The sequence below is a fragment of the Oncorhynchus clarkii genome, chromosome 12 (genome assembly GCF_045791955.1).
Source record: "Oncorhynchus clarkii lewisi isolate Uvic-CL-2024 chromosome 12, UVic_Ocla_1.0, whole genome shotgun sequence".
NCBI lineage: Eukaryota > Metazoa > Chordata > Actinopteri > Salmoniformes > Salmonidae > Oncorhynchus > Oncorhynchus clarkii.
Window position 1 is genome coordinate 82916971 of NC_092158.1, and position 27283 is coordinate 82944253.

Consider the following 27283-nt stretch of genomic DNA (forward strand, 5'->3'; position numbering starts at 1 on the left):
CACCAGAAAACAAAGCAATAAAGTAGTATCTGCATCCATCCCCTTGTCACAGTAACTAAGAAAAGGAACCTTTGTTGGGTCCAAGCTTTCCTCTGTCCCATGGCCACACAGATTAACAGAGCTCTCTCCGCCTCCTCTTCTGTCTTAAAGGGAGGGAGAAAGAGATGGAGCAAGCATCAGTCGGGTTGCTTCTTTCTCCCAACAATGAGCTCTATTCAGTGAGATGTTCTTTTATTTACTGGACTGGGCAAGTCTGACTTTCCAACCTGCTGGCTGCTCAAAGATAATGAAGACACACATGGACAGACTAGCCAGTGTCTCCCAGAGCCACTGGCCCAAAAACATATTCTGCAATGACAAACACACCTCCATCAGAGCGGTGTACATGACTGGAACGTACACCAAACATTACGCAAACAAACAAGTAAGCAGGTCAGAATTTTGGACCAGAGACAAAGAGCATTTATTTGTTTTTGAAATTAGGCACTCAAAGATATAGAAATACAATGTCATTTAACATACTGTTCCTTTTTCTACGTAAATACATTTGATAAACTGGAGTGACTTTGCTCTGCAAGTCCCCTGTCATTAAACATACTCATTTATACATTTACATACATGTATATATCTAAACGTTTAACTCCTGTTTCATTTGCTTACCCCAGGGTTCTTCTGTTAACAGAAACATTTGTTTTGGCTCTTTGTATATAACAGGACCATTTCTAATACTGAACTGATTCTTAGCTGCCTTCTTTAACATCTAGCAGCCACATGATATCCATTTGATTCACTTACGAAAGTAGTTTAGAGCCAGTAACACTGAAATAAATGGAAATAAATGGAAAATAAAACGAAACAAGGTAATTGTAGAAAGCCCTTTGCTCAGTGTGGAGGGCCCCAGACATTGGGCACCGGTCGGTCTCTCGAACCCTGAGCTAAACAAAGTCGTCATGTTGGGTGGAACCCCGGTCTCTGGCATCTACCTGATCAGAACTCCTCCATCCCTTTCCTGCTCAGCTCAGTCTAACTAACGCACACATTCAGCCCCTCTGCTCTGCAAGAATGACACTAAGAGAAGGTCATTCTGGTGAGACACAGCATTCTAGTGTATACTCTTAAAATTACACTTCACATACTTCCCCTCTATTTCCCACACATCACGCCAGCAAGGAGAAATATGGAGGAAGTTCAGCAGCCTTTAAATCCTAGGCGGTGGCCTTGTTAATGAAGTAGTGAAACTGTGAGAGGTTTGACAGGGCAGTCCAACTGGAAGGGTCCAATGGAACAGTGTTGCCATTTAATAAAGCATGGACCATTAGACATAATATATTATACTGGAGCTAGGAATGTGGATATGTTTCTTGTTTTGGAGCAGAGACCAGGTAAGATAGGCAGAGGTCGTTTTCCACCCAAAGTGTTTCACTAATAAACCCCAATGTTGTAATTTCTGCAAAACCAGCTGCTTTAACAATTTATCATTTCAAACGGCAACATTTATCTCATAGGTCTAAATGCATCCTCATTAGATTTCAAATTGTCTAGAGTCAATATATAAAAAATATATTTATACATATATATTTGAATATAAAAATTCAGGAATGGATGAACATAGGGATTTAAATAAAAGTGAAAGAAATTTAATATTTAAAGTTTTTAAGAAAGAGTTAATTTCGTAAGGCGAACAATAACCAACAACTTTAATTTGACATAAAAGTGCATCTGACTCAAATGAATCCTAAATGGCAGAGTTCCACTGTTTGGAGTAGCGTTTTCCTAGATACACTTGTCAACGCATAGAAAGCTGGTAAACCTAATGGCAACTCACTTTCAAATCAAGGCATTAGGATTGTATTTGTCTAAGACTAAAATAAAATCTCTCTTTCAATCACAAAGTACAATATAATTTGTAATATTGTGTAGTTAGCATATCCTCCAACCAAACTGGAAACCAACCCCTTCATGAATGAAATCGGTCATTTTTGGTACACTCAGAAAACCCTGGGCTGTGATACTGAGGGGTTGCAGTGGAGAGTTGGAGTATAAGGCACAGTCATCACAATGGTCTACTGTGAAGGTCATAATGACAACACAAAAACACTGATGGCTCTGGTTCCATGTTGTATGGTGAGGACAGGACAGATCAGCATGGGCTTCCATCAGGGACTGTGAGTCTTCAAAAGACCATCAATAGGCACTTTCTCAAAAATACAAAGAATATCAGAGACGGATCAGAGGACAAAGTGAAAAATTAAATCCATCCTGTCTCTATAACACTGAGTGGTGCATCTGTTGGTTTTATCAGTTACCATGTTGAAGCACTGAGCTGTGGCTGTGGGTCTGCTGTCTTGGCCTAAGTAGACCAGACACTGCTCTGCTCAAGCCTGTAAGTCCCATATGAACAGTTCATTACCTCAGGGGTCTCATCTAACAGCCCATCTAGAGAATGTAAACTTAGAAGGGGACACTTTGGCATATTTGAAAGGCACATTCGGTGGCGGTTCTTGATCAAATCCCATCTTGAGCCACATATAATAGATTTGATGTGTTTGGAGTGTGTGTGTGTGTGTGTGTGTGTGTGTGTGTGTGTGTGTGTGTGTGTGTGTGTGTGTGTGTGTGTGTGTGTGTGTGATCCTCTCACAGACCACAAAGGTGATAGCTGAATAGATACAGTTCGTATGGAGTTGGTGGGTCCAGTTCTCCACAGCAGACAGCTGAACACTGATCAGTCATATAGCTCCCCCTAGTGGGAGAAGTTAGAGGTGAATTTGATAATTGTCGTTAACAGCTTGGAATAATGGCACTGTGCTATTATCCATCATAATGGATCATGTGTATTTGTGGGTTAAGGAATGAGTGTGACTGGTGGTGAGTCTGGTTTGGGGAGAGAGCTCTAGGATGGAAAGGGCCAAGTTCCAAATTCCAAGTCTAGAGTCTAGATGTCAGCTATAGGCCTTGAGTCCCGAGGAGCGGTTGAGACAGAGAGAGTGTACTAGTACTTCCCCTCAGCAGAGGATCTGGGAGAAGGGGTGTCTGAGCAGCTCCTCAGCACTGGGCCGGTGCTTGGCCTCCACAAAGATGCGGTGGATGAAGTCACGGGTGTGGTCCGAGGTGTGTGAGGGCAGCAGGGGTTTGGTGGGCTGGGTGGCGATCTTAAAGATGGCTGCCATGGCCTCATATTCGGCCCAGGGAGGCTTCTCTGTCAGCATCTCCACCACTGTGCAGCCCAGGCTCCTGGGGAAGGAGACAGGGTTAAGAGAACACCCATACGAGCTCAAATACACATTTAAACACTTGCCGCCCAATCTCCCCTTCCACAAAACATGTGTAAATATTGGAATATAAATGGTGCCTTCCTGTATTATACTTATGCTAAAACATGTATTCTATTCTACTGAGCCATTTACTTTATGTTTGTATTCTTATCTATTATTATTTATTGTTGTTGTTGCATTGTTGAGAAGGAACCTGCAAGTCAGCATTTTGTTAGACGGTGTACATGTGTATCCTGTACATACTGTCTGACTAATACAACTAGAAACTTGAAACACGCTCACACACAAACATCAGAATAGGACATTGAATGCAATACACAATCGTATAACTTATTGACTTGTGTGAATGGACAAAAACAGTGTTAACACACTAAAAAAACAAAGGGCAGCTTTTCCTCACTACAGGCACGAAGGGAAAAGGCTATCCCTTTGCTCTTCTGCTTTCCCAGGCCCCACTGGAATGTTTTGGTGGAAACTTTTTCCCTGTTGACAATTAAAGTGTGCTTTTGCTGGCTACGGGAGGCCATTTCAGTCCTAGAGTCAGACAGAGCAGGGGGCTGGTGAGGGGAGTTGGGTTTAGGGACAGACTCCCCTTTGGACCTGTTACCCCCTACCGACGCTTCGGCCTGGTCTGGCCCCCCAGGGGAGAAATGAAGTCGGGAACATTCCAAACTCTGTCACAAGCTGGCTGGTTGACTGGCTCTTTGCCAATCACATCCCTCGCCTGATGGGATACTACACAATCAGATTGCACAGGGGAATTCCTGGGCAGCAGGTGGGCCCGACCCATTTCAGGGCCCTGTATGTGGGAGTGAGGCCGTCCTTCTCGACATTATCTTTTAAATATAGCACTTTTACTATTTTATGTATAGCACTTTTACTATTTTATATATAGCACTTTTTCCCTTGAAGAAGAATGGTTTCCCCCTTTTAGAACAGCTATTTTCCTCCCTTCACGTTCCAGCAGTCCAGCCACTCTATCAGGGAAGGAGACTACTTATAAGAGCACAAGGAAAGCATCTGACACTTGACCTGAAGATACATTCACACACTCCCAGATGAGACATCTATCCCCCGCCTCCCCCCTATCAACACAACTAATCAGGATCACCTGCATGTGTATAAGACCTCTTACCCAAACCCCAACCCCACGTGTCCCGGTCCTTACCAGACGTCAGCCTTCCTGCCGTAGCCCTCTCCGCTGATCACCTCGGGGCTCATCCAGTAGGGGGTGCCAGTGACCGAGCGGATGCCCGTGCCAGACATGCAGATGGTCTGCAGCCTCTTGCTGGCGCCAAAATCTCCCAGCTTCACGTTTCCCGCCGAATCCCGCAGGATGTTGGCACCTGGATAAGGAGACGACAGAGTAACACCATGTGACACAGACTCACCCAACCACCTTCCTTGTATTTTAAATGTAGATTTTAGGTCCTTGTGAGTCTGGAAGTCTATAGCCATTTAGTTGACTATCTTTACTACAAATGGCCATCTGAGCAGTGTGTTGACATAACTACCTTTGATGTCACGGTGAACGATCATGTTGCTGTGCAGATAGGACATGCCCTCCAGGATCTGCCGTGTGTACTTCCGCGTCACGTTTTCCGTCAGCGCCCCGTAGGCCTTCAACTGGTCTTTGACTGAACCCTGAAAGACAAGAAGGAAGTGCATGGTTTATACTCCTATTCCCAGGAGAGACTGGGACACAGTCCAGGACAGAACACTACAGATACCCTTTAACCCCCAACACTCCAGCCCTGAGCCGACGTGTGAAGAATAGACTGACCCCCGGCATGTACTCCATGAAGATGGTGAGGGTCTTTTCGTTGTGGTCCCTGAGGCAGCCGTAGTACTGGACGATGCGTTCGTGGTGGAGGTTCTTTAACAACTGGATCTCACACTCCAGAGCACTCACCTCCTACAGACAGACAGACAGACAGACAGACAGACAGACAGGCAGGCAGGCAGACAGACAGACAGACAGGCAGGCAGACAGACAGGCAGGCAGGCAGGCAGGCAGGCAGGCAGGCAGACAGACAGGCAGGCAGGCAGGCAGGCAGGCAGGCAGGCAGGCAGGCAGGCAGGCAGGCAGGCAGGCAGGCAGGCAGGCAGACAGGCAGGCAGGCAGACAGGCAGGCAGGCAGGCAGGCAGACAGGCAGGCAGGCAGGCAGGCAGACAGACAGACAGACAGGCAGGCAGGCAGGCAGGCAGACAGACAGACAGACAGACAGACAGACAGACAGACAGACAGACAGACAGGGAACAACAAATGATATGAATGAGTCATCTGTCCACCAAAAGTTATACAAAGACAACTAAAAAATCTGACAAATGGAAAAATCATTTCAGACACACAGACCAGCTCTCTCTGCAGATAGGACATTAGCGGTAACAGTCCAGTTCCTCAAAAGCAGTTCCTCTGTTTACCTCAGAGAATATGGCCACAGAGATCACATCACAGAGAGAGAGAGAGCGGAAGAGGGAAATGGAGATATATACAAAGTATCCACAACACAAAGACCCACTAAATAGATAAAAACAACAACAACAACGGATTAACATCCGCTGCAAGCTGGGGGGCCAGAGACAGAGATACAGAGAGACAGAGATACAGAGAGACAGAGGGAGAGAGACAGAGAGAGAGAGAGAGAGAGAGAGAGAGAGAGACAGAGAGAGAGACAGAGGGAGAGAGAGAGAGAGACAGAGAGAGACAGAGAGAGACAGTGAGAGAGAGAGAGAGAGACAGAGAGAGACAGAGAGAGAGACAGAGGGAGAGAGAGAGAGAGAGAGAGAGAGAGAGAGAGAGAGATATATATATATATAGATAGAGAGACAGAGAGACAGAGAGAGAGAGAGAGAGCGACAGAGAGAGATACAGAGAGACAGAGGGAGAAAGAGATAGAGAGAGAGAGAGAGACAGAGAGAGACACAGAGAGAGAGAGAGAGAGAGAGAGAGAGAGAGAGAGAGAATGGGAGAGAGAGAATGGGAGCAAGAGGGAGAGTGCGAGAGAGAAGAGGGGAGTTTAAGGGGTGATTAGAGGCCAAGGCAAAGCTGGCTCTGCTACTCTCCCCCTCCTCACCCCCTGCAAATACTCCACTCAGATACAGGAAGTGACAGTGCATGTTTTCTCTGTGGCAGACAGGAAAATACATTAAAGAGGGGGGGGGGGGGGGGGGGGGGGGGGGAGAAAGGAAAGAAAGTCCCTTGAATCTCCTCAAAGTTCATTGCTCTCAGAGACAGAGATGAGCACTCAGTCAGGATTTGACTGCGTTAGTGATTCAGAGCATGAGTTTATCTGACCACAGATAGTTGAATAGCGCCTTTTGTGTTTAAGACAGTTGACCAAAAATTTGCTAGTAAAACTCAGTCAGGTTAAACACAGCACCCTACTGCATTCCTCCATAATCGCCTCCTAAGAGTAAAGTAGCTTGCTGAACACATTACCTCATTCTTGGCATTGCTCCAGGCTAAAGGTGCTCCAGGCTAAGCCTCTGCACCAATCTTTAACAATACACGGGAACTCAAGACATACAGAGTTCTCCTTCAGGCTGGGGAGTCTGAGTCATCTTGGCATAAATACATTACAGTAGCCTGGTTGTGAACAGTAGACTTTGATATAAAAGCAGAAAACAATCTGTGTAGTAGCATACTGTTCCGGCACCCCCTGCTGTCTCACCTTGCTGGTGTCAGGACTGTCCGGGTCAAACACCACCTGCTTGGCGGCCAGCTCCCGTCCCGTGTCCACATCGTAACACAGGTAAACCCTCCCAAACGCCCCCTGGCCCAGCAGCTTGCCCCGCCTCCACGTCATTGGAGCACTGGGGGCTGTGGAGGGAGGGGCATACACCATACATATCATCCTCTCCATATAGTAAACATGACACCATACTCTCAAAACACACTGCATTCATCATACAAACTAACTCCCTTATTTAAAATGTGTAGGATACAAAAATAGATTTATTAGTATTAAATCTCTAATAACTATAAAATACATGTGAAATATGTGTAATATAGGTAAATATAAGATGAAGAGGTAGGGTCGGGACTCACACTTGTGTGCGACAGGGCGCTCCTGTGGGCGGAGCCTGCCCTGCTTGTCCACTAGCTGCCAGCTGCCCAGACTCTCCTCGCTGCCGTTGAGGGAGCGCCGTGAGGGCACCAGGGTGAACAGGTTACCGTGGGGGCGACGGATCCGCGGGAACGTTCTCCGACCTGGGGGGATGAGAGGAGAGTTAAGGGTGAAGGAGTGATGAGAGAAGAACCAAGAGACAAAGAGAAGGAGGAGATGGTTCAAGAGAGGGGTCAGGGAAAGGTCAAATACAAAGTAATATGGCACAAAGTGGTTTGGTGAGAGGAACAGTGAACAGTGCCCCTACCTTCACTATGGTCCTTGTGATGCAGGGAGACATGGTACCTGCGGGGGTATGTCCCTCCCTTCCCCACCACCTTATCATACACATGGTTCTCCCGGTCTGAGAGGGAGGAAGGAGTAAAGAGAGAGAGAGAGAGGGTGAAGGTTAGACTACAACAGGATTCACACTCAGCTCAGTCATACAGCATTCACGTGAGGCTCTGCTGGCTCTCTTTTCACGTGAGGCTCTGCAACTACATTGTTGCATTGTTGCTAGGAGCTGAATTGTGGTTTAGGCCTGTTGCTAAGGGGCTTGCCAGCACTGTAAAGGGGTTACCGTGAATTTGACAGTAGCTTACAGGAAGCTCGGATGCAAGTAAAATTCTGTATTTCATATTACAGTACATCTGATATAATATGAATACGGTATCAAAGCAAGTACTGTGTAATGACACAAAGTAAAATATCATAAAACTGACTGTATTATACTGTAAAAAACTAAATGCTACCGTAATCGGAATGAATATGTGGATGACTGTATTTTACTGTAATTACATGGGATTGGTGCAAGCAGGTTGGCTGCTAAGTGTTTACACATTACAGCACATTAATTCATATTTGGTGCTTTATATCACTTGCACTTCTAGAGGCCTTAACAAAGGCTTCCAAACTGGCCGCGACTTCAGGTCAAAACAGACCAAAAGGACATGGCAAAATGTCAACCATTTGCTGCCACTCCAATCTGCCCTAATACATTTTTTATTGATGGGCCACTTTAACCACATAAGAGTAAAATTGGTACAGCATTCTCACTCACGGGTGCAACAAATATAGCCTCTTACAAGGCACGCCTCAAAATATAGTAATAAGCCCGAGACAACAATACCATACACCCACTAGTGGTCATAAGGTTTTTGGCGCTCTAAAGATACAGTACAGTACAGAGGTGGAATTACAGTACCATTCGAAATACAGCAATTTCTCCATAATTTACAGTATGCTACAGTAAAACTTCCAATGTTTTTTACTGTTGATAATACCTCAAATTACTGTATAAATTACAGTTTTCCGTGACAGTGAGGATCTATATCTTATGTAGTGATATCAGGATTCCTCCTGGGCACCCACCTGAGACGTTCTCCTGCTGCCGGTTATCAGGGTAGCTCTTGGCTCGGTGCATGCGTGACTTCCTCAGGGAGGGGCTGGGAGGAAGGACAAATAAAGAGAGAGTGAGAGGTGCTGATCACTTTCTCAAAATACATACACTGTCTTTATAACCAAAGTCAAGTATTGTGTACAAGTATTGTGTACGTGTGAGGTAGAATCAGGGGTAAAAGTAGATTCCATTTCTTACGGGATCGCGCAGACACTTTTTTTTTATAGGTGTAATTATATAATTACATATAGAATCCTTATTAATTTAAAATATGATCTCTGTGGGCCTAGTAAAGATTTGTCATATCACTTTTAACATGTTATACCTGTTTTTGTTTTTTTAATAATTATCCCCAATTGGTAGTTACAGTCTTGTCCCATCGCTACAACTGCCCGACGAACTCGGAAAAGGCGAAGGTCGAAACAAGACCCTGCCTAACCACACTACTTCTTGACAGAGTGCTCGCTTAACCCAGAAGAGGAAACACTGTCCAGCTGGCGACCAACGTCAGCTTTCAGGGGCCCAAAGTCAGCTTGAAGGCACTCGACCTGCCACAAGGAGTCACTAGAATGCAATGGGACAAGGAAATACCGACTGGCCAAACCCTCTGCTAACCCAGACGACGAAGGGCCATTTGTGCACCACCTCATGGGTCTCCCAGTCACTGCCAGCTGTGACACAGCCTGGGATCAAACCCGGGTCTGTGACACCTCAAGCTCTGCGATACAGTGCCTTAGACCACTGCGCCACTCGGGAGGACCATGTTAGATCTGTTAACATAGGCAGCACCTGGGTTTCAAGTTTGGGGAAGCTAATTTTCACCATAAAAATGTACCTTTATAATAAAGCATTCCATCCATCCTCACATTTGCAGACGTATTAAAGATAGGCTACTATTCCTAATGTGATGATTAGATTGGATAGTCATCATTTAAGCTAATAATATAAAAATAAATGTTCATAAAAAATACTTGAATGCAGTGCGTAATGGATAGAGTAAGCCTAGACTCTAGGCTATATCAGACACACTTCTCCTCCTTTCCAAGCACAGGAAAATGTTGGCCTTTCATGCAATTCTACTACACTTTTTATGACTGGTGACATTAGCAGAATATTTTTTTATACAACAAAAATTAAAACAACGTTGTCTGATCCATATAATGGGCCTACGAAAAGGGGAAACATCAAATACAATATAGTACATCTAACCTGGAGGAGGAAATGATTGGCCAAAAACAAACAAAAGTGGCACTGACCCAATGATAAAGTGAATATGCAGACTGACCAGGGATATGGACGATGTTCTCCACTGGTGCCAATAAGAGCAGGTGGTAGCCTAGTGGTTAGAGCGTTGGGCCAGCAACTGAAAGAATGGTGGATCGAATCCCCGCGCTGACAAAGTAATAATCTGTTGTTCGGCCCCTGAACAAGGCAGTTAACCCACTGTCCATAGGCTGACATTGTAAATAGGAACTGGTTCTTAACCTCTTGAGACGAGGGGGCAGTGTTTGGATGAAAAACGTACCCAAATGAAACTGCCTATTTCTCAGGCCCAGAAGCTAGAATATGCATATAATTGGCAGATTAGGATAGAAAACACTCTAAATTAACTGACCTGCCTAGCTAAAAAAAAAGATAGGCTACTGTTTGCTCAATCTCTTCACAGATATAGCCATTTGTTTTTCAACAAAAACATTTTTTTAGATTGTTGGCCTGGGTCTCTCTGCTTTTCACTGACAGTTGCAACTCAAATGTGGCATTTGCCACATGCTGCCCAAATTGCGGGCCCTTAAAACTGTAGGCTATACAAAACAAAAAGAAGCTAATGATTCTCTGTGGCCAAATCGTGCTTTCTGGTGTAGTAGCCTATTTTTATGAATTTATTTATTTCTGTATAGACAGGAGTAGGCTAATTAGGCTATATAATTTTGGCAATTTAATTAAAATTGACTTCAGTGAAAGCTTCCCCTAGCCTTATGGACACACCGCCTATGCCTTTTAATGTGGTATAAACACAACCAGTCATGTTTTCATCTGATTGTCAAACAAATAATCACTTCAGAAAAGCGGTCCTGTAGACTAACAGTACACGTTCGTCCACTCACAAAATAATTCCAGCATCCAAATCCCAACAGTGCACTGATGAATGGAAAGAGACATCTGTTACAAAACACCCACATGTATTCTAATGACATTGTCATTAGGCCGAAACTTGTAGCCTGAATTGATGCAACCACTGTTGGTCGCACGCCTCAGTCTTGGCCTCTCATCTCTACCTTGTCCGCCCGTGTTTCGTTCTCGGCCTCTCATCTCCAAGGCATGTAAGTGTTCTCCTCGAACCACAACACAATTTGGGGCGTATACCACCCGGTTTAAAGTCAATTCACTCATTTTTCATGTAGCTGACATTAGGTCATGTTAAATAATGCCATAATAGCCTTTAGTTTTTTTTGCCATTTTGTGTTAATAGTGATAGGCTAATGTTTTACCAGTACGGAGTACCCCCACTACTTATTTTGCCGGGACGCCGTGCCAGACCGTACTGGCTTACTTTCACCCGGGGTAGAATGAGGGGTAGAGTCCTGCACTCACCTGTCTGAGCTACTGTCCAGCGACTGGCAGCTTCCTGAGACAGAGTTCTCTGCACTGCTCCAGGGGTCCAGCACCTAGGGAGAGGAGACACAGTATTAGCCCTACGGTGTGTGTGTGTGTTTGTGTGTGTTCGCGCACTTGTTTGTGTACAGTGCAATGACTCACACACTGGTCGCTCTCTGGGATGAACTCTCCCTCACTGTTGATGCTGGTGTAGGAGCCCTGGCGGGCGATCCTCTGCTGTCGCTCAGGGACATAGCCTGGAGGGGGGGAGCTACGGCCTGTGTTCTGAGAGCCTGGGACGGGAGAGAGGAGGAGGAGGAGGATAAGAAATAGGACTGTGACTTGGCCATATGACACTGTTCTAAACCAATGGAAATCAATACATGAGGTAATGGGATTCTGGTGTACCAAGATCAATGACAGGTAGCCTAGTGGTTAAACGTGTTTGGGCCAGTAACCGAAAGGTCGTGGGTTCGAATCCCTGAGCAGAATAGGTGAAAAATCTGACAATGTGCCCTTGAGCAAGGAACTTAATCCTAATTGCTTTGGATAAGAGCATCTGCTAAATGAAAAAAATAGATACACTAAAAAAAGTTAAACAATGGATTATGTGAGAGAAAAGACGATACGGCCCTAACACTGATAACAGATATGATCTCTCTCTCTCTCTAACCAAAGAATGAAATGAGGGGGAAAAATATCTAAATGATTAATAATGTGATTGATTGAAATGTAACTCTGCCTTAGGTGGTGGATCTACAGATAATTTAGGATTTGTACAGTTTCCCTCATGCAGCACTAATTTCAACTCTCTCCCAAAAAAGCCAGTGTTTCTAAAACCAGGACATTGGCCAGCCATGCTAACAGTGTCTCTAAATCTGATTGGCTTGTGGCCAGCAGGCCATTGTAGAGCAGCCAGTGATGGTTGACAGGAAGAGGAAGAGGACCTACTGCTAAGAGGGGAAGCCAGAGAAATAACAGCAGCTAGAGAGAGTGGGGGGGGGATAGAGAGAGGGGGGGTGGAAATGAGAGAGAGTGGGGGGATAGAGAGAGCGACAAAGAGAAAGCTAGCAAAATAAATGAGTTAAGAGAGCAAGACATGACAAACACCAAACCAGACAATATACAACATTACTGACTCTCCATATTGAGAGATACCACTTACCTTTCTATTGTAAAACAAAGTTATAGCGAGAGAAATGGAGAAAGAGGTTGTTGAAAGCAAAGGCAGAATAATAGAGGAAGCAGCTATGAGTTGAATCTGCTTGTTCATACTCACTGGTGGAGAGGTGGCGCCCCCTGGGCTCGGAGGGCTGGTACACCGTGCTGACATCACCCGTGGACTGGGAAGCTTTGATCCTCACCTGCTTACTCACCGTGTGGTGGGAGGAGGGAGATGCAGAGGGGGATGGGGAGGCCTAGGGGTGGGATGAGAGGGGTGTGGTCAGTGTCCACATATAGACTGTACACACTACCCCATTACATATGATTTTAATAACATCTTATTGATTAATATGTGTGTTTATTTATGTATGTCTGTGTATTTATGTGTGTGTGTGTGTGTAGTACATTGCACTGCTCCTGCGTCAGCAGCAAGATCTTGATGCTCTTAATCTTGGAGCTGCGGTCCAGCAGGTCAATGGCCTTGTCCAGGTCGTCCTGACCACGCAGAGGGATGGACAGCTGGACACACAGCACACAGAAATGACTCAACCAAAGCACAGAGACACTACGGGAGAATCTCCATTAAACATGCATCTTAGTACTTAGGACTAAATGTCCAGGAAACTGTCTGTAAAAGTTACCTACATCAAGTGGGTTGCTGTGAGGGCCAATGTTTGTGTGTGTATGCATTGTGTTGGTGTTTGTCTGAGAGAGTGTTAGCTGTACCTCATTGTTCATATAGTGCAAGTCTAGCTGTTGGCCAAAGACAGTCTTGACCTTCTGCTGGATTTCTTCAAACTGCACAGGCCTCCCAAACATCAGTATCCTACACAAATAAAAAAGACGTAGACAAACAGTGGGTAAGCTGGACAGACAAACAGTGTGTAAGATGGACAGACAAACAGTGGGTAAGATGGACAGACAAACAGTGTGTAAGATGGACAGACAAACAGTGGGTAAGCTGGACAGACAAACAGTGTGTAAGATGGACAGACAAACAGTGGGTAAGATGGACAGACAAACAGTGGGTAAGCTGGACAGACAAACAGTGTGTAAGATGGACAGACAAACAGTGTGTAAGATGGACAGACAAACAGTGGGTAAGCTGGACAGACAAACAGTGTGTAAGATGGACAGACAAACAGTGGGTAAGCTGGACAGACAAACAGTGTGTAAGATGGACAGACAAACAGTGTGTAAGATGGACAGACAAACAGTGGGTAAGCTGGACAGACAAACAGTGTGTAAGATGGACAGACAAACAGTGGGTAAGCTGGACAGACAAACAGTGGGTAAGCTGGACAGACAAACAGTGTGTAAGATGGACAGACAAACAGTGGGTAAGATGGACAGACAAACAGTGGGTCAGATGGACAGACAAACAGTGGGTAAGATGGACAGACAAACAGTGGGTAAGATGGACAGACAAACAGTGTGTAAGATGGACAGACAAACAGTGGGTAAGCTGGACAGACAAACAGTGTGTAAGATGGACAGACAAACAGTGGGTAAGATGGACAGACAAACAGTGGGTAAGATGGACAGACAAACAGTGGGTAAGATGGACAGACAAACAGTGGGTAAGATGGACAGACAAACAGTGGGTAAGATGGACAGACAAACAGTGGGTAAGCTGGACAGACAAACAGTGTGTAAGATGGACAGACAAACAGTGGGTAAGCTGGACAGACAAACAGTGTGTAAGATGGACAGACAAACAGTGGGTAAGCTGGACAGACAAACAGTGTGTAAGATGCACAGACAAACAGTGGGTAAGATGGACAGACAAACAGTGGGTAAGATGGACAGACAAACAGTGGGTAAGATGGACAGGCAAACAGTGGGTAAGCTGGACAGACAAACAGTGGGTAAGATGGACAGACAAACAGTGGGTAAGATGGACAGACAAACAGTGGGTAAGATGGACAGACAAACAGTGGGTAAGATGGACAGACAAACAGTGGGTAAGATGGACAGACAAACAGTGTGTAAGATGGACAGACAAACAGTGGGTAAGCTGGACAGACAAACAGTGGGTAAGATGGACAGACAAACAGTGTGTAAGATGGACAGACAAACAGTGGGTAAGATGAACAGACAAACAGTGGGTAAGATGGACAGACAAACAGTGGGTAAGATGGACAGACAAACAGTGGGTAAGCTGGACAGACAAACAGTGGGTAAGATGGACAGACAAACAGTGGGTAAGATGGACAGACAAACAGTGGGTAAGATGGACAGACAAACAGTGGGTAAGATGGACAGACAAACAGTGGGTAAGATGGACAGACAAAAGGATAAAAAGTGTTTTGGTCTGGAAACTATATCCTCTTTAGATCTGCAACACAAGCGTGCACAGCACACACACTTTTACAAACATATTCCGTTCCCAGTGTGTGCAGATTCCTCTAAGCACACCTAACATAGCTGTGGTTTCTGCTGGCTGCCACAGCTAAACCACAGTCCTTTCCCTTTCCATTCTCCGCCTCACATACCATTCTGACTGGAGATCTGGAGTGCATTTGAGCTGAGCTGACCATGCTCTTCTCATAGACAAAGACGTGATAAAACAAGCACACACACACACACAAAGACACACACACACAAAGACACACACAAAGACACATCCAAAAACAAGAAAACCCACTCACCTCCTCTCTCCACTGAACTCAAACTTTATTCTGACATCGTCCTGGGGGAGTAAAGAAGAAGCCCCGTCAAGAGGGTTCATGGGAGGTTACAGGGTCATGATGGGGTCATGAAGGGAAACAATATGTCATGTGGAGATGATGATGACATGCCTGTCTGAGGAGAGTGTGTGTTGTTGACTGAGTGGGGTGGTAGATGGTTTACCTGTCTCTTTGCAGGGGCAGGGGCAGGGTTGGGCAGAGTCTTGGGTTTCCCTGTGTCATAAGAGGGCCCAGGCTGGCGCCTCGTCATCTGGAGGGCCACTAGGTCCTTCATTATGGAGTGGAGAGCCTGACGCTCATCTGTAGTTGAGAACGGTTGGTGGAAACACACATTTACCATGAGATCAAATTGAAGTGTAATTGTGTGTGTGTGTGTGTGCACGTGCACATATAGCCATATAAATCCCGCTTCTAGATGTGTACACGGAAAATGTGTGTTTTTATATAAACCCACATTGAGAGTGTTTGGCTAGCGACATGGTAATGGAGCCAGTGAGAGGACAGACTGCAGTGTTTTTGATATTTCTATTCCCCATGTTTGATCTCTGAGTGATCTCTGCATTGGATGTGTTAGCTCACGAAGGGAAATATTCCCCTAGTGTAGTTTGGACAGACATCACACAGCAGTAGGGCAGGAGAGAGAACCAGAGCCCCATCTCCATAACACTGAAAATCAATCCTTCACCTGCCGGCCCGGCCAGCATCTGGAAAATCAGCTCTGCTCAACTCACAGGCCCGGGGCTGGGGAAAAGTGTGTGTGTGTGTGTGTGTGTGTGTTCATCCGAGTGTACATTTATGACATGTGTAACAATATTGTGAGGGTTTCAAGTGTGTTCCAACATCATCATAATCAACACAAGGAACTCACTCATTTTGGCGATGTGTGTGTGAGCACTGTCTAAGCCAACCACCTTCAGAGACCTTCAGATCTTCAGACTCCTCACTCTGCAGTGTCACCCATCAACATCCTGCAGGGAATGCACCACTATGTTAACATGGGGAATATATTTCAGGACCTAAGCTGCAGTTGTCATCAAATTCACAAGTCATCATCATATTCATCATCTTTATGTTCAACGTATTTTGTAGCACTGGCAATAGATGATCTTTTAGTGTGAAGTGTACGACATCATCCGTCCTTAAAAAACATTCAGTTTATCTTTGATATAAACATACTAAATGGATTGTATTTAAAGATAGGGTGCATGGAGAATGTATATAAGAAAATGTCATTTCTGAAGTACCATCCATTTCTCAAGGAAAGCATGGAACATAAACTAAAATTACTTTTCTGGGACGAGGCCTGGCCTGGCCGAAACTTTAATTTAAAAAGCACTGAAGTGTGTGTGTGTGTGTGTGTGTGTGTGTGTGTGTGTGTGTGTGTGTGTGTGTGTGTGTGTGTGTGTGTGTGTGTGTGTGTGTGTGTGTGTGTGTGTGTGTGTGTGTGTGTGTGTGTGACAGAGAGAAACTTTGCACATGAGAAAAAGTGAGAGTTGTAAAGCTCTGAAACTTGAGCTCCACTGGCACTGACAGATTTGGCACGAAGCACATGAAAAAGTTTTACTGTGAATATTCTGACAGCTTTAAACTTCTCCGACTGCATGAGCCATAAAACAGTCACTCAACCACGTCATAACTCCACTGTTAATGTTAAGAGGGCAATATTCTCTTAAAAACGATGACAGAGTTGTGCCAGGTATACATTTTTCCCTGATTTACCATTACCCCCCGACAAGGTAGAGTATTAAGGTGTATAGTGTATCCAAGAAGACAACAGCATTAGACACTCTCGTATGTCCTTTAGCGGAGTAGGTTGCCATATCTATGACAAAGAAACCCTGGAATTCGAAAAACACTGACACAACTATAAGACTAGAATTCAGCAGAGATTAGTGTGCTTGGAAAATGTGTGCTTTCTTTGGTAAGTGAAAGAGTATTTTAGTATTCTCTTTACCTAAAGTGGACCAGACACTACAGTAACAATCAGCACAATAGCATTGGTCTTATTACACTGTATCAACTTAGTAAGTACAAAAAGATATTGAGGACTCGCCAATATATTGCTCAGTAGGGGTGCACTGTCATGTACTGTCATGTTGTGTCTTGTCTCTGTCCTTTCCCTTCACCCTGTCTCCCTCTGCTGGTCGTTGTTAGGTTACCTTTTCTCCTCCTCTTTCCCCCAGCTGTGCCTTGTCTCCTCCTAACTACCCATTCACCCCGTTTCCCACCTGTTCCCTTTTTCCCTCTGATTAGGTCCCTATATCTCTCTCTGTTTTTGTTCCTGTCCTTGTCGGATTCTTGTTTGTTGTGTTTCATGCCTGAACCAGACTGTCGTCATGTTTGCTGTAACCTTGTCTTGTCCTGTCGGAATCTGCCGGTCCGTCTGAGCCTACCTATGTTTGGTAATTAAAGAAGCTCTGTCTAAGTTAATTCGCTTTTGGGTCCTCATTCACGCACCGTAACAGAAGAATCCGACCAAGAATGGACCCAGCGACTTCGGATCCTCTCCACTCAGCCGTCGGGATCCAGGGAGCGATGCTAGGCAGACACGAGCAGGAAGTGTCTGCTGCTCGACATGCCGTTGAGACCCTGGCCACCCAAGTCTCCAACCTCACAGAACAGGTTCACCATCTCCGCCTCGATCCACCGGCCACTTCCAGGGCTTTCGAATCTCCGGAGCCCAGAATCAATAACCCGCCGTGTTACTCTGGGGAGCCCACTGAATGCCGCTCGTTCCTCACCCAGTGTGATATTGTGTTTTCTCTCCAGCCCAACACTTACTCCAGGAGCACTGCTCGTGTCGCCTACGTCATATCTCTCCTTATTGGACGGGCTCGTGAGTGGGGCACGGCAATCTGGGAGGCAAGGGCTGAGTGTACTAACCAGTATCAGGACTTTAAGGAGGAGATGATACGGGTTTTTGATCGATCTGTTTTTGGGGAGGAGGCTTCCAGGGCCCTGTCTTCCCTATGTCAAGGCAATCGATCCATAACAGACTACTCTATTGAGTTTCGCACTCTTGCTGTCTCCAGTGGCTGGAACGAGCCGGCCTTGCTCGCTCGTCTTCTGGAGGGTCTCCGCGCAGAGGTAAAGGATGAGATTCTCTCCCGGGAGGTTCCTTCCAGCGTGGATTCCTTGATTGAACTCGCTATTCGCATTGAGCGACGGGTTGATCTTCGTCACCGAGCTCGTGGAAAGGAGCTCGCGCTCTCCGTCGCCCCCCTCTCCGCATCACTACCATCTTCCTCTGCCGGCTCGGGTGCTGAGCCCATGCAGCTGGGAGGTATCCGCATCTCGACTAAGGAGAGGGAACGGAGAATCACCAACCGCCTCTGTCTCTATTGCGGTTCCGCTGGTCATTTTGTCACTTCATGTCCAGTAAAAGGCCAGAGCTCGTCAGTAAGCGGAGGGCTACTGGTGAGCGCTACTACTCCTGTCTCTCCTTCAAGATCCTGCACTACCTTGTCGGTCCATCTACGCTGGACCGGTTCGTCAGCTTCCTGCAGTGCCTTAATAGACTCTGGGGCGGAGGGCTGTTTTATGGACGAGACCTGGGCTCGGGAACATGACATTCCTCTCAGACAGTTAAAGGAGCCCACGGCCTTGTTCGCCCTGGATGGTAGTCCTCTCCCCAGGATTCAGCGTGAGACGCTACCTTTAACCCTCACTGTTTCTGGTAATCATAGTGAAACCATTTATTTTTTAATTTTTCGTTCACCTTTTACACCTGTTGTTTTGGGCCATCCCTGGCTAGTTTGTCATAATCCTTCCATTAATTGGTCTAGTAATTCTATCCTCTCCTGGAACGTCTCTTGTCATGTGAAATGTTTAATGTCTGCTATCCCTCCTGTTTCCTCTGTCTCTTCTTCACAGGAGGAGCCTGGTGATTTGACAGGGGTGCCGGAGGAATATCACGATCTGCGCACGGTGTTCAGTCGGTCCAGGGCCACCTCTCTTCCTCCACACCGGTCGTATGATTGTAGTATTGATCTCCTTCCGGGAACCACCCCCCCCCGGGGTAGACTATACTCTCTGTCGGCTCCCGAACGTAAGGCTCTCGAAGATTATTTGTCTGTAGCTCTTGACGCCGGTACCATAGTCCCCTCCTCCTCTCCCGCCGGAGCGGGGTTTTTTTTTGTCAAGAAGAAGGACGGGTCTCTGCGCCCCTGCATAGATTATCGAGGGCTGAATGACATAACAGTGAAGAATCGTTATCCGCTTCCTCTTATGTCTTCAGCCTTCGAGATCCTGCAGGGAGCCAGGTTTTTCACTAAGTTGGACCTTCGTAACGCTTACCATCTCGTGCGCATCAGGGAGGGGGACGAGTGGAAGACGGCGTTTAACACTCCGTTAGGGCACTTTGAATACCGGGTTCTTCCTTTCGGCCTCGCTAACGCTCCAGCTGTCTTTCAGGCATTAGTCAATGATGTCCTGAGAGACATGCTGAACATCTTTGTTTTCGTTTACCTTGACGATATCCTGATTTTTTCACCGTCACTCCAGATTCATGTTCAGCACGTTCGACGTGTCCTCCAGCGCCTTTTAGAGAATTGTCTTTTTGTGAAGGCTGAGAAGTGCACTTTTCATGCCTCCTCCGTCACATTTCTCGGTTCTGTTATTTCCGCTGAAGGCATTAAGATGGATCCCGCTAAGGTCCAAGCTGTCATTGATTGGCCCGTCCCTAAGTCACGCGTCGAGCTGCAGCGCTTTCTCGGCTTCGCGAACTTCTATCGTCGTTTCATCCGTAATTTCGGTCAGGTGGCAGCTCCTCTCACAGCCCTTACTTCTGTCAAGACGTGCTTTAAGTGGTCCGTTTCCGCCCAGGGAGCTTTTGATCTCCTCAAGAATCGTTTTACATCCGCTCCTATCCTTGTTACACCTGACGTCTCTAGACAGTTCGTTGTCGAGGTTGACGCGTCAGAGGTGGGCGTGGGAGCCATTCTTTCTCAGCGCTCCCTCTCTGACGACAAGGTCCACCCATGCGCGTATTTTTCTCATCGCCTGTCGCCGTCGGAACGTAACTATGATGTGGGTAACCGCGAACTGCTCGCCATCCGGTTAGCCCTAGGCGAATGGCGACAGTGGTTGGAGGGGGCGACCGTTCCTTTTGTCGTTTGGACTGACCATAGGAACCTTGAGTACATCCGTTCTGCCAAACGACTTAATGCGCGTCAGGCGCGTTGGGCGCTGTTTTTCGCTCGTTTCGAGTTCGTGATTTCTTATCGTCCGGGCTCTAAGAACACCAAGCCTGATGCTTTGTCTCGTCTCTTCAGTTCTTCAGTAGCCTCCACTGACCCCGAGGGGATTCTCCCTGAGGGGCGTGTTGTCGGGTTGACTGTCTGGGGAATTGAGAGGCAGGTAAAACAAGCGCTCACTCACACTCCGTCGCCGCGCGCTTGTCCTAGGAACCTTCTTTTCGTTCCCGTTCCTACTCGTCTGGCCGTTCTTCAGTGGGCTCACTCTGCCAAGTTAGCCGGCCACCCTGGCGTTCGGGGTACGCTTGCTTCCATTCGCCAGCGTTTTTGGTGGCCCACCCGGGAGCATGACACGCGTCGTTTCGTGGCTGCTTGTTCGGTCTGCGCACAGACTAAGTCCGGTAACTCTCCTCCTGCCGGCCGTCTCAGGCCGCTTCCTATTCCCTCTCGACCGTGGTCTCACATCGCCTTAGATTTTGTCACCGGACTGCCTTCGTCAGCGGGGAAGACTGTTATTCTTACGGTTGTCGATAGGTTCTCTAAGGCGGCTCATTTCATTCCCCTTGCTAAGCTTCCTTCTGCTAAAGAGACGGCACAAATCATCATCGAGAATGTTTTCAGAATTCATGGCCTTCCGTCAGACGTCGTTTCGGACAGAGGTCCGCAATTCACGTCTCAATTTTGGAGGGAGTTTTGCCGTTTGATTGGGGCTTCCGTCAGTCTCTCTTCCGGCTTTCACCCCCAGTCTAACGGTCAAGCAGAACGGGCCAATCAGACTATTGGTCGCATCTTACGCAGTCTTTCTTTTCGTAACCCTGCGTCTTGGTCAGAACAGCTCCCCTGGGCAGAATACGCCCACAACTCGCTTCCTTCGTCTGCGACCGGGCTATCTCCTTTTCAGAGTAGCCTCGGGTACCAGCCTCCGCTGTTCTCATCTCAGTTCGCCGAGTCCAGCGTCCCCTCCGCTCAGGCTTTTGTCCAACGTTGCGAGCGCACCTGGAAGAGGGTCAGGTCTGCACTTTGCCGTTATAGGACGCAGACTGTGAGGGCTGCTAATAAGCGTAGAACTAAGAGTCCTAGATATTGTCGCGGTCAGAGAGTTTGGCTCTCCACTCAGAACCTTCCCCTTAAGACGGCTTCTCGCAAGTTGACCCCGCGGTTCATTGGTCCGTTCCGTATTTCTCGGGTCATTAATCCTGTCGCAGTTCGACTTCTTCTTCCGCGATACCTTCGTCGCGTCCACCCGGTCTTCCATGTCTCCTGCATCAAGCCCGTCCTTCGCGCCCCCGCTCGTCTTCCCCCCCCCCCCCCCATCCTTGTCGAGGGCGCACCCATCTACAGGGTCCGTAGAATTTTGGACATGCGTCCTCGGGGCCGTGGTCACCAGTACCTCGTAGATTGGGAGGGGTACGGTCCTGAGGAGAGGAGTTGGGTTCCCTCTCGGGACGTGCTGGACCGTGCGCTGATCGAGGATTTCCTCCGTTGCCGCCAGGTTTCCTCCTCGAGTGCGCCAGGAGGCGCTCGGTGAGTGGGGGGGTACTGTCATGTACTGTCATGTTGTGTCTTGTCTCTGTCCTTTCCCTTCACCCTGTCTCCCTCTGCTGGTCGTTGTTAGGTTACCTTTTCTCCTCCTCTTTCCCCCAGCTGTGCCTTGTCTCCTCCTAACTACCCATTCACCCCGTTTCCCACCTGTTCCCTTTTTCCCTCTGATTAGGTCCCTATATCTCTCTCTGTTTTTGTTCCTGTCCTTGTCGGATTCTTGTTTGTTGTGTTTCATGCCTGAACCAGACTGTCGTCATGTTTGCTGTAACCTTGTCTTGTCCTGTCGGAATCTGCCGGTCCGTCTGAGCCTACCTATGTTTGGTAATTAAAGAAGCTCTGTCTAAGTTAATTCGCTTTTGGGTCCTCATTCACGCACCGTAACATGCACAATATCATCTAGCTATGCTAGTTATTACTATATAGTTTGGTTACTTCATTTTATTACACGTACTGGATTCATCATCAGAGAATACTGCCTATGTAAGGTAGTGTTGCCCAAAGCACTGCTGTTCCTTTTTTTATAAGGTCAGCCCCTCAATCTTCTCTGATCAATATCGTTCTATTATTGATCCAAATACAGCCGGTCAGGAGAGGAACCCAATCCAGAAGGCACTAGTGTCAACACAGCAGATATCACCAGTCATCTCCCAATGACCTGAGCATGCCTGGCCACTTTGCCCAGGGGGGTTAGCACACTGTAACTCAACTCTAAGTTCATATATACATTCAGAGAAACACATTGGACTCTAAGGTGAGTGAAATATATTAACCGAATGAAATGTATTGTTTTTAGAATCTGAGAGGACTGATGTTGAAATGGAATGAAACAGGTGTGCTGCTGATTGAGCATTCTTGTAAATAATACACTACTGCACATGTGCCAAATGTCAACCCTGCCCCTGCCTCATAAACAACAGGAAAGAGAGGAGGATGAAGATGGGAGGTGAGTGGCTGAGGAGGTAGAGTGGTATGATGAAGAGGGGTGGAAGTATAAACGGGCAACAGCAGCAGCACCTGAAGCGCTTCAGTGGCCCTTTGGAATTCTGGGTAATAATCACTAACTGGAATGCCAGGTATGTCTGTCTGGCCCCCTTGCCACACTCACATTCTCCTCACCCAAGAGACACACTAAATGTGTCTACCCTTTGTACCCCCAAACCAAAGGCCTGTACCATTGGCCCTCCCTCCTCCTATAAAAACATGGAGAGAAATCCTAGGGTCGGTGATAGCTTCAGGACACACCAACCAAACATCTTATCTATCTCTGTTATACATTGACTGGCCTCTTAGGTCCATCGTTCTGCTCCCCCGCTCTCCTGATTTTAATTACCTTCACAGAGGAATGTGGGGAATTCAGCGAGGAGAGAGGCCGCACACTGCCAGCCCAGTCAGCTGTGCCCCCTTTATTTTACTTGCATGGCATTTCCAGGACTCACCGGATTTACATAGCTTTTCCTCCCTCCCCTTCTCTCTGCTTTTAGGTGTTTAGTCTAAGGCTGTTTTTCCCAACCACGGCCCTTGCACTGTCACAGTGCCTTACATCCAAAAAACCCTGAGCAGTCCCTGGCCTCACGTCTCTCCTTGCTTAACATGCTCAAGTGCTCTGGGTTGGTGTGACCTGCTATGTTCACAGCTGCACTGCAAGGCTTGAGTAAAAACTTGCCATAAAAGTTTGTAGTGCGGCCTAGTGGTGCAACTCAGAGTACCGTCTGCCAGGTTTTTTGTACAACAAAACAAAAATAAAGATCCAAAACAGCCTCCCAGCAGAGTTAGCTGGAGCCCCACTTATGGATTGACAACCACCTCCAGGAGTAATGGCAGAGAGGAAAGAGAGGAGGCAGAAGATCAAGGGAAAGTTCAGAATCATAATATTGCACAATGCTTTGTCATTTCTCCATAACTTTATGCATCCACTCAGTTCCGTAGGGAGGTAAATTCCCTTGCAAAACGTTAGTTGGACAAAATTGCATGCATAGAACTGTCCTGTACTGGTTCATATGTAGGATCTTAATTTGATCACTCTTCTGTTGCTGAGAATTTTCCTGCACAGTAGGGAATGCAAACTTGCAGTGTATTTCAGTTTTAAAATGTCTTCTAAAGTTTGTAATTTCCACTTTGAAAGGTCAGACTTGTTTTGCCCTAAGGAAAAATGTATCAACCACTACAGAAATGTCCATTAAAGGAGCAATATTCAGAAATAAAAATTCAAATAGTTTGCCTCATTTCAGTTTATGTGGCAAAACAAGCAGTGTAATGTGTAGAGAATCATTGTACCATCTAAACCAGTGTGAAATACATTTTTAATAACCATAAATATTGTATTTTCAGCTGTTTAAAGCTGGTTTGCGGCTATGGAACCTGTTCACCGGACATGCTACCTGTCCCAGACCTGCTGTTTTCAACTCTTTAGAGACAGCAGGAGCGGTAGAGATACTCTTAATGATCGGCTATGAAAAGCCAACTGACATTTACTCCTGAGGTGCTGACTTGCTGCACCCTCGACAACTACTGTGATTATTATTATTCGACCATGCTGGTCATTTATGAACATTTGAACATCTTGGCCATGTTCTGTTATAATCTCCACCCGGCACAGTCAGAAGAGGATTGGCCACCCCTCATAGCCTGGTTCCTCTCTAGGTTTCTTCCTAGGTTTTGGCCTTTCTACGGAGTTTTTCCAAGCCACCGTGCTTCTACACGTGCATTGCTTGTTGTTTGGGGTTTTAGGCTGGGTTTCTGTACAGCACTTTGAGATATCAGCTGATGTAAGAAGGGCTATAGAAATAAATGTGATTTGATTTTGATTTGATTTGTACAAAACCAAAAGTAAAAGAAGCAAAAACAAAACAAGAGAATGGGAAGCATAGAAATAGTGCACATAGAACACATCTACCGCTTCTTAGACTTGCTTTCAATGAGAATGACAGATCTATAACTCAGTTTCTCTGTGAATTTGGTTGGGCCACCCAAAAAGTTACATATTGCAGCTTTAATTATAATCTACATAATAATTCATGTTTTCTGTTGCTGCGGGGTCATTTTCCTACTGTAGCAAATTGGCTCAAATTAAGATCCTACATCTGTATCATTCTAAACTCCAGTTCTTGTGGGCCACAGTGTCTGCTGGTTTTCATCATTGCTTTTTAGGTAGTAATTCACTTCAACTTGGGGGACTGTCCAATTGATCAAGTAATGTCATGGAGGAAGGAGAGAAATCCTAGGCTATGAGAATTACAGGTGATGTACAACTAGGCCTTAAGAGGCTTAGGGACACTTAACTATTCATTAATTTGTTTTTTTAAAAAAATGATATCACTTTGAGTGGAGCTTATTGAGTGTTGTCCTTTAGCCATATTCAGCATATAAGGGTGTGAGTGTTTCTATAGGTTGGATTCCTTTTGAAATGTTTCTGTGATGTGATGTGTTGAATATGCATGAGCTCTCACCTGTGCTGTTGCCCTGATGATTAACGTCTGTCTGTAAGATGAGAGCCGTTCCCTCTAGCGGGGGTCCTGGTTCAACTTCTAACTGGGTCGCTCAGGAGAGATGCTGCAGCGTCAGTTTGAACCGTTATCTCCAGAGCATTATCCTCAGCTTTGATCCCCAGTCGTTGTTGTTGATTCACTCGCACAACCACACCGAGATACAGAGGGACGAGGGCGCCATGGTGGGGTTGCCCCCAGGTGCGGGGGCACTAGTGCGCGCGCTGGTCCACGAAAGTTTGTTACGCACTAGCCAGTAAATATAAATTCTAATGAGCAGTAGGCCTAGAAAACACAACGTCGTCACATCGAGATCGTCACTGTACATGCGTATACATTTGGATTCCTCTAAAGCCAAATTAATTTAACAGAAATATAGTCCAAAATCCGTTACATTAGACTGCGCTCAGAAAGTGACCAAAAAGAAAAGCGTCAACCTTCCGTCACCACAAAAACGTTCGACAACTTGCCCATATTTCCAAACTTTATCAAAAAAGAAAACCGTCCGATGGCATTTCATTGTGGAACAATAAGCCCAATTTACACACTAGAATAGAAAAAACGAACATAGGCCATCATAATTCTCTCAATTCAATAATCAATATTTCCCAGTGACATTTTGTCAGCATGGAACGGGTGAACTAACACAAAAGATGTAACAATAACCGTGTTGCCTTTATGAAATCCATTTGCAACAGTGTAACAGTACACCAAAGGAAAAGGACGAAGCGATTTCCGTGATTTTGATGGCCTCTTTTCCTGCTAAATTTGCAGTTTTTTCCTTTTTGTTCTATGCCCTTTTTCTCTCCTAACTGTATTGTTCCATCTCTGTACAGAATAATTATTATTAAACCATAAACTGCAAACAGGCACCAGACGTTTTATAACAAAGAAATCAGGTGGAAAAAAAATGTAATTCAACACACAACATGGTGGAGATGGGAGATGAAGATTCAACTACGAAAGCAGGCTATTATTTTCGGAATAATGGTGTAAAATTATAGGAGACGGATGCAACACATAGTTGACCACACACAATTAATACATTTGCATCGATAACAAGTTATGATTGGATGGTTTTATCGAGAAAATATATTGTGCGCATAACTGAACTTTTACCATCTCGCGATGCCCGATAAGCAGTGGAAGAACTCAACAAAAGTGGAAGAAACTGTGCTTTCTTTGTGCAATAGAAGTGATAAACATGCACCAACTGTTCAGAAGACTTGAGCGAAAGATATTCCATAAATCCAGGTCCTGATGCTCACAGTCATAAAGTAAAATGTATTTTTAATGCAACCAATTTCCTGACAGAAAAAACAATCCGTCACCGGAACCCCTATAGAACGCTTCTTACAAAACGAGAAAAAGGTGTATATTCCCAATGCTTTGTAGGCTTATGATTCAATATTCTGAATGCCGTGGTTGGTCATGGGAAAATGCGCATCATAATAACTCAGATTTGTGTTCCATTTGGGTAAAGCATACAGTAACTAAAACGACTCCGTGCTTTTCTCGGGGGCGCGCTGTTCCTCTGTCGATTTCTTGCTCCTGGTAGCGCGCACAATATTAATGGCGCGCTCAAAACCAGACTTGCGACCATCCACACATACATTGATGACGTAGGCTGCATGAAAAGTAAAGGCCTAGAAATTTCACTTATGCGTTCTCCATCACAAAATAACTTTTTAGACAGAGCGCTGACAAATACCATGAGCAGATACCATTATGAAGACCAAATATCATCCTTATTTAAAATTATATGGCATTTGACTTCAACTTGACTGAACTCATGAACTTCAGTGACATTTGACACATTAAATTCAATCTAACA

General features: G+C 45.9%; 1 protein-coding gene across 1 annotated transcript; it reads right to left on the reverse strand.

Moving 5' to 3' along the window:
• Positions 1–439: 439 nt before the first annotated feature.
• LOC139421496 (mitogen-activated protein kinase kinase kinase 3-like) lies at positions 440–27005 on the reverse strand. Its single transcript, XM_071172450.1, has 17 exons — positions 25414–27005; positions 16099–16198; positions 15394–15530; positions 15192–15232; positions 13267–13366; positions 12946–13059; positions 12656–12794; positions 11539–11669; positions 11374–11447; positions 8754–8827; positions 7651–7746; positions 7325–7486; positions 6948–7096; positions 5056–5187; positions 4787–4916; positions 4441–4618; positions 440–3231 (listed from the first exon to the last, which is right to left on the reverse strand). Exons 2-17 carry the CDS (start codon positions 16100–16102, stop codon positions 3003–3005), a joined length of 1890 nt encoding a protein of 629 aa, XP_071028551.1. The 5' UTR covers positions 16103–16198; positions 25414–27005; the 3' UTR covers positions 440–3002.
• Positions 27006–27283: the final 278 nt, after the last annotated feature.

Coding starts and splice junctions, on each gene's coding strand:
- LOC139421496 (XM_071172450.1), bottom strand. Junction 15,233..15,393: donor CTGCCCCTGCAAAGAGACAG/GTAAACCATCTA, acceptor TTACTCCCCCAG/GACGATGTCAGAATAAAGTT. Junction 5,188..6,947: donor ACAGTCCTGACACCAGCAAG/GTGAGACAGCAG, acceptor GTCTGTCTGTAG/GAGGTGAGTGCTCTGGAGTG.